Source organism: Sphaeramia orbicularis, chromosome 11 (assembly GCF_902148855.1).
Source record: "Sphaeramia orbicularis chromosome 11, fSphaOr1.1, whole genome shotgun sequence".
Lineage (NCBI taxonomy): Eukaryota > Metazoa > Chordata > Actinopteri > Kurtiformes > Apogonidae > Sphaeramia > Sphaeramia orbicularis.
The window spans coordinates 13606731-13622678 of NC_043967.1; the positions used below are offsets into that span (position 1 = coordinate 13606731).

Genomic DNA, 15948 nt, shown 5'->3' on the forward strand with positions numbered 1-15948 from the left:
AACACATCCCGTTTTGGTTAAGAAATTATACTTTCATCTAATACAAATCATTTGACTTCATCTGCATCATATAAGTACTAAATAGCAAATGGTCTTAGGTAAAATAAATGCATTTTTCTTTATAGAATCTGGATATGTCGGTGTGCAGTCTTGATATTAACTATGTGGGATCAGGGATGACACTAATATGATTGTTACAACTACACCTCTCTTGCATGCTTTCCTAATTTACTTAACTAAGGTTTTTTACATAACAGTATTTTTAAGTTAAGAATTTAGGCCATCATTGGATTATGATTGTTTAAATCATATAACATTCGCTATTTATTGTTGCTAGCTGAATGAAAAACTTTATGTTGTTATGTGTAATCCTCAAAAACCAAGAATAAAATATGGTTAAGGTTAAAGAAATGCATTTTAAAAGGTAATGTAAGGTTTTCAACCAATGCCTAAGATATGAACATACAACAGCTTGTATTTACTTCACCATTAAATTCCCATTGGCTGTCACATTCCACCTCCTGACCTTTGAACTGTGACACACACTGGTCTCCTCCTCCTTCAGGCTAGGCTTCAGGTCACTCTCAGCTTTATCAAGCAGAGCAAAAGAGTGTGTAAATATGGCAGTGACTCTTTTAAGTTTTCCAGGAACTAAACATTAACACAACTTCAGTGCCCTATGGATTCAGTGTGTTATGGAAAAAAATATTACTCTACTAATTCGTCTATAACAAAGAAGGATAAGTTCAAATGTTCAAAATTAATATGTCTATTATTATTATTACTGTATTCAGTATGACAGAGTATAAATGACCACAGCTTAACCAGTAAAGTGATAGTTCCACCAAAAAGGATAATGAAATGATTGCATGCTTACATGTAATTACAGTGTGAAGCTTGTCCTACAGCAATAAAAACCCAAAAACACTTCACGCTCCTGAACCATAATGTAGGTCAGCTCACATCTGTTTAATATACTCATGCAGGTATCACATTTATTTTCAATGTAATGTAAATCTAATTGTTACAGTAGATTATTTTTTATATCAACTCAAACTTAGTCTTTATGATTCAGTCTTGAGATCTCCTTTCTCTCTTGTGCTTAAATGATCCATGATGACCTACTATAATTGTTTCTTCTCTCTATTTAAGCCTTTGTCTTCTTCATACCTACTCAGTTCACAATTAACTTGCAGACCTTTTCATCTTTATGTTTCCATTCCATGGTGACTTTCAGGTTTATCCTGGCATTTCATGTATTTTATGATTACTGTGTTTTGATACTCTTCTACAAATGGTCTGGGAGTTTATAGAACTATGACTGGCATGCAAAAAGTGATTTATTTGAGACATTCCACTGATACTTCTCCTTCCACTTGGTCTTCGTTGGATTTTATGGTGAAGTGATAGGGCCCTCTAGCGGTACAGATGCAACACTACATGTTAGGACAATTAGCTCTGAAAATCTAAATAATATAAACTGTAACTTCCAGCTATTAGTTGAAGACTCCTCAAGAGAAACTGCAGTTAAGATGTATGAAGAAACTTAGACTGAGATTAATCATGTTTCCTCGTACTTTTCATTCTTGTTGTAAAAAGTCATACAGATGTGTTCACCTGCAAGACAGGTTCTTCAACATAGCCTAACCATTGTTATCTTGCTTCCCATACACAGGAAGGAACTTAAATGTATCCTTGAGATTTCCACATAAATAACTGCAAAAACCAATTGTAAAAAAGTAAGCCAAGGACTATAGATGATATATAATAATATAGATTTATCACTATTATTATTATTATTTTAAGTGTGGTTATAAATCTACTGTCATGACTGTGACAGTGTTTTAGTAAGTAAAAAAAAAAAGTGAGACAACTGGAAAACAGAGATAAATATACATGCAAGAAACATGAGAAGCCAGGGGAGATCTGTTTTGTGTGCATCTAAAGACTATCCAGCCTGGTGAGGGCAGTGTTTTCTACTGGATGTGAACAAAATGATCTTGCTTTGCCTTGGCCTGCTGTGTGACTCAGCTGCTGCTCTGTCCACCTGCAGACACGTACAGTATCATGACCCAGGAAAGCACAGACGACAATCTTTGTCTGCCACTCTGGGAGTCTTTGTGTTGCTTTTTTGTTGTACTCCCCGCTTTCTTTGCCAGCCAGTGTAAGGTATAGCTCAGGTTAATGAAGTGCTACTAGGGCAATGAATTATACATGATCACTAGCCACTGGTTAACCATGTGATCAGATTGCCCTTTGGTTTTCTTGTGCTGTTTAATTTTAATGCTCTTTTTTTGGCACCTTTGCAATAATGTTGAAAGAAAACATATAATTAAGGAATATGTTAAGAAGGAGGTTATATGTTATATTAGTAAAGCAGTAGTATGTTAGAATCAAATCATGTGCCACTGGAGTTACACATTAGGTGAAAATTAACAACGACACCTTACAGTTGGAAATAATATATATCCATGCAAAAATGAACCATATGTCACATCAGTACTTGGCTACATGGGGATTTGCCAAATATTAAAAACCCAAAAAAACAAGTGAATTATTTCATTACTGATAAATAATTAACACTGAATTATATGATATTATTTTAGGTCGTATTATATTATGTTATGTTATTATATTATATTATATTATATTATATTATATTATATTATATTATATTATATTATATTATTCGTACATATGGTATAAATTACTATATTTAGGCCAAGGCAATTGTGATTATCGTTGCATTTGACCGTCAATCAGTCACGGGTGTGTTTTTGCGTCATCACTTTTCAGCCAATCACATCTCGACGTCAGGAAACGGGGCACCCTAGACGTAAATCTTGCAATCATGGCGACGCACCGAAGAGAGTACGGAGATTGGAAATACGACCACTTTTAACCGAAAAAAAAGCCTCCTGATCGCATGTTACAATGTGGTGGGGTTAGCCGGAGCCACCGCACGCACAGCCTTTTAGACGATGTTTGCAGAGGTAAGTTAGCGCCGCTGAAATCCATGCGTGTGTGTCACAGTAGTTTGTTTTCCAGTGGTGGACACGGCTAGTTAGCTTATAGCAACTAGCGCCCTAGCGCCTGCCCCGCAGGTAAACATACAGGCTGACAGGACGAGCCTTGGTGTTTTCAGAAACCCTACCTGCTATAAGTGGCAGTCAGCCCGGGATTACACCGTTAACGCTATGCTAATAAGATGAGCTGAGGATATCCGCACTGTCAACATCGTGCCGAAATTAGCTGCACACAGGCAATGTCGATAGTATGCGTTTAGATTATGAGTAACGACCCTCAACGGCGATTTTCTACACCACAACAAACACAGGTGAGATGGGCGGCAGCCGTGTGGACGGTTAAACAGAGTAAATAAAACATGAAGGAAAAGGGAAAGTTCTATGTTTAGCATCAACAGGGTGAATTAACTGTGTTTGTGGACTACTGATCACTAAACTCCTTCCATTTAGTTAGCTAACATGAAACGCTGTGTGTTTAGATACACATAGCGTTACAGATAGATAAGTGTAAGATGATAAGATTCCTGCAGAATTTACTTTTACTTCGAAGATGTTACGGGTATGTTTCCAGTGGTATCCAGTTGTCAGTCTGAAAAGCTTCCTCCTGTGTTCAGTCACACACAACTGGACACACACAGGCTTGCCTTAAATTATTAACAGGGTGTCTTTTGTACATTGTTGCAGGGCCATTTGTTTATATGGTTTCCGTCTTGGCTTTGTGACCATTTACTCTGACAGCTTGTGATGACATTGTGAATTTGCTACAGTTGCCACGTGATGCAGTTTCTCAATATGCACTCATTTCCTTACTTGATGGATGGATTTTGTCTGTTCATAAAGATAAACTGTTGGCTATACCATATGCTGATCAGTACACAGTCTGTACAGTCCACCTCACCTGAGCGGCAGGTGACCCAGCCACATGTCGGCATCACTCCAGCAGTTTAAGTACAGGTTTAGCCAGTAATAAGGCTTTAGCCTGCCACTGTATTATTCTACAGGCCTCACAGAGTGTACAAATGATGCCTGTGTAGCCCGGTGTTTAACTATACACTAGAGTGACACTGGCAGATGACTAAATGTGTAAATGAATGAGTTTGATCATCCGGTGAATTGAGTCTTTGCTCCAGCTTTATAGCATCTTCTTGAGTGGATTTACCTTTTTAAGTTATATCTTAGATGCTGGTAGATGTAGCACTTTGTTTTCAGTGTTCAGTTTTTCCCTCTAATGAGAGTGAGTTACTGGCTTTAACCTCTGACTGTATCATTAAGGTTTTTGAACCTCTTAAATATACTGTTTATTTTAGGTGAGCATTGAATATCTGAGTATTTTATCATTTAACTCAAATGTTGAATGGTATTTCATTTGTTGCATTTGTGTTTTGTAGCTCCATTACTCAGTGAATAGAAGAATCAGGTATAGTTCACTGTTTTGTGTGTGTGTGTGTGTGTGTGTGTGTGTGTCTGAATTGCTTACCCAGAGAGCTACACTGATCTGCTCTGTTATAGGGAGATGTGGGTTCATCCACAGGAAGACCGTTATCTCTTTGCATTTCATTCTCTGGCACAATCTCATTACAGTGTCTTAATCAAAGCTCGGCAGACATTAAGGCCAACATGCTCACACTCACATCAGACCTGCTTGTCATCTAGTACACATGGACTTCTTTAAATCATCCAGAGTTGTCGCTGTGTCAGATAAACTTATAGGTTACACTTCAACAGTGGTGTCAGGTCAAACACCCCTGGCTTGGTTATGCATTCCTGTGATAGTGCCCACATTTGCTGGTGATTACTAATAGCTTGGACACAAAACATGACCTACGCCCTACTGCAGTAACTTTTCTCCCGAAGATGAAACTGAGTAACTGGGGAGTTGTAGGAGAAGGCATGTGGATGACTTCACCCTCCCCAGAGTAACGGGGAAGATAGCAGCTCAAGGGAGCCGGACACACCAAATTAGACTGAAGAATAAGGACGGAAATAATGCTCAGCCATGCAGGACACCTTCAGTGCACCTTTGCATTGTCTAGGAAAGTCTCGTAGAAGGATTAACACAGTTATTCTAAAAGACTGAGACTGACTTGGTGTTTCGATGGTGGGTTTGAAAGCACCGTTGGCCGAAATCTCCCATAGGTTTCTAGTAGTGGAAGATCTCCTGACTGCAAGTTCCACAAATCTGACACTGATTAAACTATGATGCATCACTATTCAGTTTCTAAACTCTATTCAAGTTTTTCTTCTAATGTGTCACCTGGTTCTATATTACATATTGACTACCAGGTCATAGATACATTGACATTCACTGTGCACTGCTAACAACATCACAGACAATCTCTATTATCCGTGATGATACAGCTCGTTCTGTTCAGATAACCTTTAGTGATAGTAGGTCCAACAATTATAATATTTTTACCATAAAAGGAGAAGTCCGTTTTCACTCTGTCATTTTATTTCCACTGTATACCCATTGAAAATGTATAGACATGAATTCAACCTGTCACATAATCCAGGTGTTGCATTTTTACCTATGCTTCAAATCTGTAGATGCCATATACTGTCCTGGTCATATCATAAGCAGGGCTGAACGATATTGGAAAAAAATTGACATTGCTATTTTTTTTTAACTCTGCAATATATATTGCGATATGAAAAAATCCTCAGGAGGATATAATATCTGTGTGGTGCCGACATAAATGGTCAAATCAGTTGTGTTTCCTCTCGTTGTGGCAACAGGTGCAAGACACTGTCGACACAGAAAACATGTTTCAATATCATCCTTCTTATAGCCAAAATAATTCCAGATAACTGACATTGCTTTTCTTTTTGACACCAAGTCTTCGTTTTCGGTAATTTTCTCTTGTTTGTTCATTTTTCAATGTTGTTGCCAGCGACTCACTCCGTGTTTAGGGGTGTGGTCTGCTTCGGCAAACTGATTAAGAACAATTGTAATTGGTGGATCGCTATACGCAGTGTGTGTCAGGTACCCAGGTTGAAATTAGATGAGACCACGTTGAGTTCATTTGCCTCCTACATTGCAGGACCTGCGATGTGACAATTGTGCACATGTACATTGTGATGACGATGCTTAAACGATATATTGCGCAGCTCTAATCATAAGTGTGTTTACCATATGTGCAGGTACCTCATTATCTAGGTCATATTTTTAGCTTATATAACCCTGGGCTCATTTGTTGGTTGTTGTCACCACTGTGTTCAAAAGTGGATTGGTGTGGTCTCGGTTGTTTCCTCCGCTGCTGTACCTGTTATTCCAACTCACAGTAAATTGGTTCAGATAATTTTAGCTGGAGGGTAGTAGGGGATTGTACAACACAGATATTTGAAGTAGCTTAAACTGCAAGGTTTTGATAGCATCTGCATCACTGTGATAGTTGAAGGAGGACCCCTTTTGGTTTAGGGATGCATGATATAGCTCATAGGTCGCCAACCTTTGTTATTTAAAGAGTCATTTTAGGACAGAAATGGAAACAAAACTATCTGGAGCCAAAAGATATCCTTATGTGTTTTACCTCAAAGTGGTGACTGTTTAAAAAGTTCTTTAGTTTTAGTTTGTGCGGAATGTCGAGAATAAACCAAAGTTTCTGTGCATTTACACAACTACCAAGAAATTACAGAAGTACACTAAAGAAAATGGGGACATTTGTCATTATTGTGTTGACTGGTATGTGAAGGCTTTTTTTGCAATAGAGTAAATAGATTAATACCTTCAGTGTCATAAAATAAAAATTATCTACTCTTATTACTACTACTACTTCTATTTTTTTTATTCATTTGGACTGTAGTCTACATTTTTACAACTGCATAACTAGGGGTGTGTATTGGCAAGAATCTGGCAATACGATATAAATCACAATACTAGGATCACAATAAGATATATCACGATATATCATGATACTGTTTAAAAGGCAACTTTTTGTTTGTTTCTTTTTTAAAATGATTATTTCCTTGAAGAATTGAATTACACCAGAAATATACACAAATACTAAACACATTTTTATTTGATCACAACAGGATCTAATGTTATATCACAAAATTTTCCTGTTAAAACTTAAATTATGTTTTACAGACATTACAGTTTAAGATCCTGTTCAAATGTCCATATTCTATTAGTTCATAACTAACATCGTAACATTATTTTTGTGCAATCCCAACAAAGGAACTAACATTGTTTAATAAAAGATTGTTAAATAATAATAAATAAAATATAAACAAAAAAGAAAAACAAAAATTAACCTCCACAATATCAGCATTTGAATAAATACCTAAAAATATTGATACAGTACCTTTTAATATCGATACAGTATTTTGAAATGAAATATCGTGATATATTACTGAACCAATATTTTCTTACACCCCTATGCCTAACACCTGAATGACTTTATGGTTGCAACATTAGTAGCAAAATGTGTAACAAATAAGTGTTATTCACTTCCACTGCCACTTGAAAAGAGCCCAAGAGCCAAATGTGGCCCCGGAGCCACAGGTTGCCCACCCATGATCAGCCAGGCTGCATTTGTAAATGAGAATCTGTTCTTAATTGCTTGCCTGGGTAAGTAAAGGTTAAATAAAATAAAAATAAAAAGCCAAAACAACCATAGAACCATGATCCATAATCAGAATCGCTATTTTTCTCAGCTCCTATAAAATATAGGTCAGTTTCTTTTTGATCCTTCTGAAAAACACGTCATACAACAAATGAAGATCATCTGTAAAAAGAGCGTGAAATTATCCAGTCCTACATCAGCTGACAGAATAAGGTAGACATGTTGCTAAATTGGATTTCAGCCAAAGTGTCAATAGGATGAAACTTTTCAACGTGTACATGTGCTGTATTAGAAGATTAATCTTTTCTTAGTCTTAGTTTAGCTCTCCTAGTTTTAGCTCCTGGTGTTCTGCTGGTTTTAATGGATTAGGCTAGCATGATCAGTCCCACTCTCACTGTGTCTCAGGCATTAACCATGGGTTCCCATAGGAGAGCTTTAATGGGCTGAGTTGACCTCTCACCCACTGGTCCCACCGGTCAGTGCTGAAGCTCTGGATTGTGAACTTGTGGATGAGTCACTAAAACAGAAATATCCGCCTTTGAGCAGGTCTTTCTATGCATGAGTCTTAAGTCTGTGCTGCAGAGAATATGTGTTTGGTTTCCATTTGTGCCAGGAAATCTGGGAAGCGATAATCACCACGACTCTGATAAGAGGTTGTGTTCACATCTGAATACGCCTGGCCTCAAGGACATCTAAGAGTGGAGTGCTCCTCAGAAAACGTGCTCATGTGGCAGCGCTCTTAAATGTTTAGAGCACAGGTGTCAAAAATACGGCCTGGGGGCCAAAACCGGCCCACCAAATGGTCTAATCCAGCCCGTAGGATGAATTTGAGAAATGCAAAAATTATACTCAAGATATTATCAGTCAACCCTTTTACTTTAGGAGCCATGTAAAGCCCTACTTTAGTCTCAAGTGGGTTAGATCAGGAAAATACTATCATAAAAACCTGCAAATAATGACAATTCCAAATTTTTCCTCTGTTTTCGTGTAAAAAAAGTGAAGTTACATGAAAATGTGTAAATTTACAAACTAGCCTTTCACAAAAAATATGAAAAACTAGAAATGTCCTGAGAGAAATAAGTGCAGTTTTACTAATATTCTGCCATTTACTGAAATATTTTGTGTATTTACAGATTCATTGTGATCTGTAAATTGTAATGCACCACTTGCAAATGAAAAGCAGAGGCAGAATATAGTTAAAATTGCACTCATTTTTCTTAATAAATTTCAGTTTTTTCATGGTTGTTCATGTTACTCACATTTTTAAAAGGACAGTTTATAGATGTAGACATTTCCATAATGTACTTTTACTTTTTTCACTATAAAACATACTGAAATGTTTGGAGTTGGCATTATTTATATATTATTATGTTATTAATTTACTGGTCCAGCACACTTCAGATCATATTGGGGGGATATGACCCCTGAACTAAAATGAGTTTGACACCCGTGGTTTAGAGAATACGTACAGGTTGAGTTGTTACCGGTCGTTTTACCTGCGGGATAGTCATCATCCTGCAGAAAGTTAGCTAAGTAGGAAAATAATATTCTCATACATGTATCTGCTTTTAATTTTCCAGAGTAGAAAGTTTTGTTTTTTTTTTAATCAATAAATATCTATTGTATATAAGACTGAAAAAGAGGGTTTTTATTACGTGTTTGGTGATAACAATCATATACTTGTATATGCACATACTTTGTTGAACGACTTTTAACTATTGTTACATTCACATCTGTGCATGTCCATTTCATGTCCATTGCGTAAGACATTGCTTAGATGTTTCTGTGTGTTCCCGATGGGCCTGGGTGTTAATCACTGGAACAGATGGTTCATGTTTAAAGCCCTGTGTAAGCTCTAATGACTCAAGAGTGTCGGTTATCATCTCTCCTCCAGAGCCAAGCCTCCACAGCCTCATCGCCTCATCACACAGCCCTACTGATAGCCTCCACATCCACGGCTGTTCATTGGCACCATTGACGTCAGACTGGACTTAGATTTCCCATTTGAACTACTTTCTCAGGAAATGAATGCATTTTGGAGGATGGTCAAACTTGCGTGAAACCTGTACGAAAAAAATATCAAACTCTTGTAGAAAACCTTTTATGCAGTTTTTTTCTGGAAAGCAAAAGGTACAGTTCTGTTTATTTCAAATGTTTGGTGATGTAGTTATGCAAGGTTTGACCATTGTTTCAGACAATAGTAGTTTGTTGGGATAGCAGCCTAGAGAAGTGACAAAGTGAATGTATTAAAACAGGTTCAGTGATGTTGATGTTAATGAGTTTGACCTGTGTGGTGAAGGCATTGTGGTAATGTATGTATGTCAGTGCTGGCTGCAGTGCACTGTTGAAAGGTTCTGCTTACAGTTGAGCGCTGCCTTCTTTTGTGGTTATTGTGTGGGTGAAAGTCAAACAGTAGAAATGTTACTGTAGGTCATGCTTTTAAGTGAGACTTGCATGCCTGAGTTGAGTTTACTTGTGTCGTAAATGGCGACTATTGTGCCTGAGAATTGCTGTCAGATGGACAGAGTTTCACACATCGCAGTTGATTTAAGATGGCCAAAGTGTGTAGAATATAAAGTATTCTGTGAAAAGCATCCACGTGTATTTCCTCTGATTCTAGCGCTGCTATAACAGTACTCTTCTTTGGCTTTTTACCGTCTCTGTGTCCTAACCCTGCGATTAGTGACTTTGTCTAAACTAGTTATGACTTAGAAGAGGTCTGGTCAAGCCAGTTTGAACACATTCTACAGTCCAGACACTTCCTGTCGGTACATGCATTTGTCTTTTGTGTCACTGTCTTTTTGCTCTTTGATGGGGATTTTCAAAAACGGATATGGCTGAACTTGTCTGAACAAAGTGGCCAAAAGTAACTGAAGTAATATAGTTAAATAGATCTGGGTCATAATATGATGGAGCATGGGGGAGGTAACAGATAAGTAACCAGTTGCATGTAAGTCAGGTTTCATGTGCTCTTTTTTCTGTCCTTAGCCTTTTCTTTTTCATTTCTGCCATAAAAAGGAAATTTATGTGAAATGAAGCAATTTCATTTCATGCTCAGAAAAAATTAGAGTAATAACTAATAGTCTAAAACATTTTCTCTTTTGCCATAAGGCAGGAACACCTGTTCCATTGTACTGCATGGGTTTATGTTTTATGTCTCACATTGGCAGGCAAAACAAAAGAACATATTAAGCTTAGTAGGGCTGGGGGAAACATATTTTATATTGCTCAGCAAAAATGCAAAATTTGGCCTGTTTTCTTGTTATGTTTGTTGCGAATATGTTTCTCCAGTTATACTGTAGATATAGTAAGTAGTTTTACCAAAGATAACTTTTGAGTGATGCTTTTGCTGTGATGTGTTCATGTAAATATGAAGAAATCACCTAAAATGGACTGAAATAAGCTAGGATTCCATTTTTTGGCTATATCACCTAGCCCTACATTATTAAAACTGAATTTCTATTTTAAATCAAGAAATTTTAATTAGATGGTGATTATTTGTTGTGATATTCTCAATCATTGTCCTCTGCTGTAGGTTTCAGGAGCAACCAGTGTTTAGTGATTTATCAGGTTTATTATTTTAATTGTATACTAGAAAACTGTTTGGCAGATTCCTGCTGAACCAGCCATATGTCTGTAGCCTAATTCTTTGTTGTCTGCCTGTGTGTAGCTGTGATACTGTACATGGTGTGTTGGCTGCTCCATGTTTCCAAATGTGACACAGTTGGCAGCCAGGTTCATGAGTGTCATCCAATTGTCCATAGGCGACCGTGTCCGAGTGAACAATGTGTCAGTGTCCTGAGGAAGCTCTCTGCATCCCTATCTGGCTCAGTCAGTGGAGCCGCTTATCTGAGGAACTCGAGTATGAATGTAGGGCAGCCGAAGATCATCGCCGCTGATCATCATGATGCCAGGCAGTGGCTTTCTCTGAGACTGATAAAGTGGATGCAACTCTATGGGAGTTTTTCCACATATCATCACCATTGTGTAGATAACTGCATTTTGCACATTAACTCATGACACTGCATATTTTCTACCACTGTGCTCAGCGTTTCATGGACATGGCCTGGCTTCATTTGTCTTGTGCACACCTGCAGGGGTGGCTACACATGGGTATACAGCTCTGGAAAATCACTCCTAATGTGCAGACCTGTACACCAGTGAAATCCTCAGAATGTAATCAAGAGGAAGATGGATAGACACAAAAAAATCAAACCAAAAGTATATTTTTGTTTTTGTATTATGTGTCAACAGCAATATGACAGACTGGTGGAGAACACACAAGACTTTAAAAATCAGTGTTAGTCTGCCAAATATGTATTCCTCAAATCTTCCTAAATTGAAGTATTATTATTATTATTATTATATAGAAAAATTATATAAATAATGACCATGTTTTCTTTGCATATTTGAGGAAAACATTGCATATTTCTAATAAATGCTCTGTATTTTTATTTGGCTTTTGGATGAAAGTTTTCAGTAGTTGTTGTAATAATCAGAGGTATTTATTTTACTCAAGCACATATTTGTAAAACCAGTGTTCTTTTATTTTTTCTCCAGTGCTGTTTGCAGAAAAACAGCCCAATACGTTTGTACATTTTACTGGAAGAATGTGGAACAAAGTTAGCAAAGTACGCAACTGATTCTGGCAGAACAGTACCAGCATTTATGTATTCTGAGTGCCATGTTTAGCTCCTCATGTCAGTAATAATCCAGTCATGCCTTTAGTGCCCATGGTTGAACAAAACACTACATTATCTGTTTATATCAGGAATAAAAATGTTCTCTTTTTGAATGTTTATTGTCCAACTTCAGAGGCTTTGCTTTAGGACACTTGAATGACCAGACTTTCAATGTACAGACCTACATTCCCACTGACGTCCGACCAGTTTGACCTGGTTCTCCTAAATCCTGGTTATCAAATTCAACTCAGATATTTTGTCATGATTTAAAAGTGCAGTAATTGCATCTGTAGCAGTGTTTGTGTTTAATCTGTGAAATAGACCAGAAAAATCTTGGGACTGTGATAGTGATCCATGTGGAAAACTGGGACACAGAGTTACGAACTGGAAACGAGACCTCCGTTTCCTGCACTGACAATAACAGGAAAACCGTAAGACACACATGCACAGACTTTGCATGATACTCTCTAACAATACACACACACCACACAGTGTGTGTCTTTTTAAATAATCTTTTCCTGTCTGGACATCTGAAGTGTAGAACAATGTTTTGTTTTTTTTTCTCCAGGAATGACGTAAAAGCTGTCTGATCATCTGATTTAGTATTCTGTTTCCATTCTAAGGGTCGATCTTAAACAGATTTATGTTTTGGGACTTTCTGATCTCAGTGGGGGAACGCTCATTTTTACACAGCTCACACTGGGGCAAAGTGCTTCACAGTCAGAAGAAGAGTTTCAAGCAAATATTAATGTGAACAAACTTTAACCTGTGCTTTGAAACATTGGGATGTACTGTAGTTGGTGTCTAATCTAAGGTCTGCATATTAACAAATCTGTCAGTCAGTTTGTCAGTGTGTTTCCATCTAGACTTTTCCATGTGCATTTTCAGTCTACTTGCAAATTGAAGATTAACAGCAACAAAAAAAAAACTAGAAACATTAAAAAGAACACCTTTACTTTTGTGAGATGTGGAAAAGTTTAGGTGTATCAGTGAAGGCAGAAACAGATTATGCAGATAAATGATGATGACCAAAGAGGAAACAACTTTCCTTTGAATTAATTCAAGAAACTGAAACAAAAGCCACCATTTATCAAGGTGTTGGAGAAGCTGCAGAAACAAATGTTTCTCCAAGGTTTACTGAGAAAACAATAAATTCTAAGAAGAAATCAGGATGAGTTTGAAACACTGAGAAATATCAATGTCCAGCTAAAGATAGCATCAGATATTTGGACAAATTGTGGGTCATAGACCTCTGGTTATGTCTATCATCTCCTCAATCAACAGCTCAGGTTGTATGTTACTGAATGAAATTCCACTTTCACCTGGTGATATTTTAAACCATGAGGATGCAAATGATGACCTCCTAATAATTCCATTACAGCAGTGGATGGAAAGGTGGTGAAGTTCACAATTTCTTTTGCAGATTTTCTTTAAACTCGTCTTAAATTTGCTGTACATTTAGAAACCTGACAGCAGGTTTCAATAGTTTGATTAGGTTCTGTTGATTTAATAAGAGGAAGGTACTCTGCTCCTCATCATCAGACTGGTTAAAGGAGCAGGGCTGCTTTGTGAAAGTGTTAAGAAGATTAAAAATGCTCATGTCAGCTCATTAACTCATAAAGACTCAAACACACACCGTCGACCAAAAGCATCTACTGGTCTAAACTGCTGATCCACTTATCCTATCAATACATGTCAATAATTGGTGTAAAATACAGTTATTCATCTTTTCATGGTTGTCACATATGACCCATTTGGATGTTCAGAGGCTCCGTTGTTACTGTGGAAACACCGTCATCATCTACAACATTGATTCACCAGTAAAACCCATGGAGTTGGATCAATGACAGTGGATGGACACACAGGGTTTATGCTCAGTTAATGATAGATTGGACTGAAAAAGACACTTTATCTTGGATTTTTTTTTCTGTTTTGATATAATAATTTTTGAATTTACTGTGAGGTTTTATGACCATCTACATGATCAGTCAGTTAAACAAGAAAATAGATGATTTCCACTGGTAAAAATGCTAAATTCAGAGGATAATATTATAACAAATGGTGATAGATCACTTATGAAAGATTAAATAGAGAGAAAAATTAATTTGGCAACTGCCACAAAAGTAACACTGGGTCCTTATGAGTTAATAATTGTCACGATATAAAAGTTGAATGTCAAATCTTCATTTATTTCAAAATTCCTGTCATAGTTTGTGAATCTGTCTGATTATTTGTGGTTTTGAATTCCTCTGGTGTTTGTTTCAGGCCAGTCTGTCCATCTGGGGATGGGGGGGTCTTGGAGTCGTGCTGTTCCTCATCACCTTTGGACCATTCGCCATATTCTACCTGGCCTTTTATATCTTCTGCTTCATTGGAGGGTGAGAGGACAGACCTTTAGACCACATACCGTGTTGTTGTTGTTTTTACTACATGTGTCTTTCACAGCAGCTGTTGTGTTGATCTCACTTCTGTTTTCCAGGGGCTTTGCGGTTACTCTGCTTTATGGAAAGATCAACTCAGAAAAACACCTGGAGAAGTGCGAACAGTCTTACTTGCCACCCACACAAATTGGTATCCCGAAGGTAAACGTACACCTCTGGATCTGCAGAACACACACTAATGAAGGCCTTAATCATTAAACTCCTTTGTTAACGCCTGTCTTTGTGTTTCTGTCTGTGTCTGATAGACATTGGATGAGATGAAGCTGGAAATGAAGCCGATAAAGATTGACAGGAGACTCACGGGCTCCAGTTTCATAGATGAACCACTACAGCAGGTGTGTGTGTGCACATGTCTTGATGTTATCTGGTGCAACTTCTTGTGCATTTGGCACCTGTGTCGAACCCTCATAGCTGCATGCTCACATCACTGACAGTCGACGTGGGGAAAGACACAATTATCAAGTTTCATAGAGATTAAAAAAGATATCACACATGACTCTGCAGTTATAATGATTTTAGTAACTTAAGCTCTACCACTTTTTTCCTTTGGGTGGTTTGACAAGTGAAAAAAACAAGCCACTAAAAACTCAATAACTGATTGATAGTGTTTTCCTCGCCAGTATATGGGTTAGATGCAGCTCTTAAGCCATATTTATGTAAAATAATCTGACTTAGTTTCCTCAGGTCTAATGATTTCTTTACTTTTTTTTTTTTTTTTTTTTTTTTTTTTAGCTTTAGTTCAGAGGTTGCGCTAGACATTTTTATTGTCCGTCATTTTGACAGACAGGGTCGTAAAAATTCCATCATAACATATTATTATCCATTTCAAATTTTTATTTTTTAGTGATAATGAGATATATTTAGTAGTATTTAATGTTCAAAAACATCTCAATGATGCAGCAGTTGTAGCTGCTGCTGGCTGATAAACCAATGTGATATCACTACTCACATAATTATATATGCCACTTTTAATTGGTGTGTTATCTGTAGACATTACAAGCTTTCCTTGTGTATGTTCACGCAGTGTCACATACCATGCACTGAGGGTTAGGGTTCGGGTTATGTGAACCAGAGATCTTGGCACAAATTGACATGCCATCAAATAACACATGAAAGGTAGAAAATGCGAACATATAGCACACCAAATGCCATCAGAACTGGAGTATTTTTTGCTTGTCCGTCATCCTTCACCTCTTTTTTCACCGTGTTTATCAATGCCATCACATTTACTGGG

At 37.3% G+C, this 15948-nt stretch overlaps 1 protein-coding gene across 4 annotated transcripts in view; it reads left to right on the plus strand.

Annotated features, from left to right (window-relative positions):
• Positions 1-2830: 2830 nt before the first annotated feature.
• Positions 2831-15948, plus strand: part of snx13 (sorting nexin 13) — a 48098-nt gene continuing 34980 nt past the window's right edge. For 2 of the 4 annotated variants that reach the window (XM_030147929.1, XM_030147930.1), the window contains exons 1-4: positions 9489-9721; positions 14539-14651; positions 14753-14855; positions 14960-15049. In XM_030147929.1, the coding sequence (XP_030003789.1) occupies positions 9620-9721; positions 14539-14651; positions 14753-14855; positions 14960-15049 (408 nt within the window). In that variant the 5' untranslated portion in view covers positions 9489-9619. Of the gene's footprint in view, positions 2994-3172; positions 3338-9488; positions 9722-14538; positions 14652-14752; positions 14856-14959; positions 15050-15948 lie in introns of those variants that run through there. The other 2 variants (XM_030147932.1, XM_030147931.1) reach the window with 2 other exon arrangements.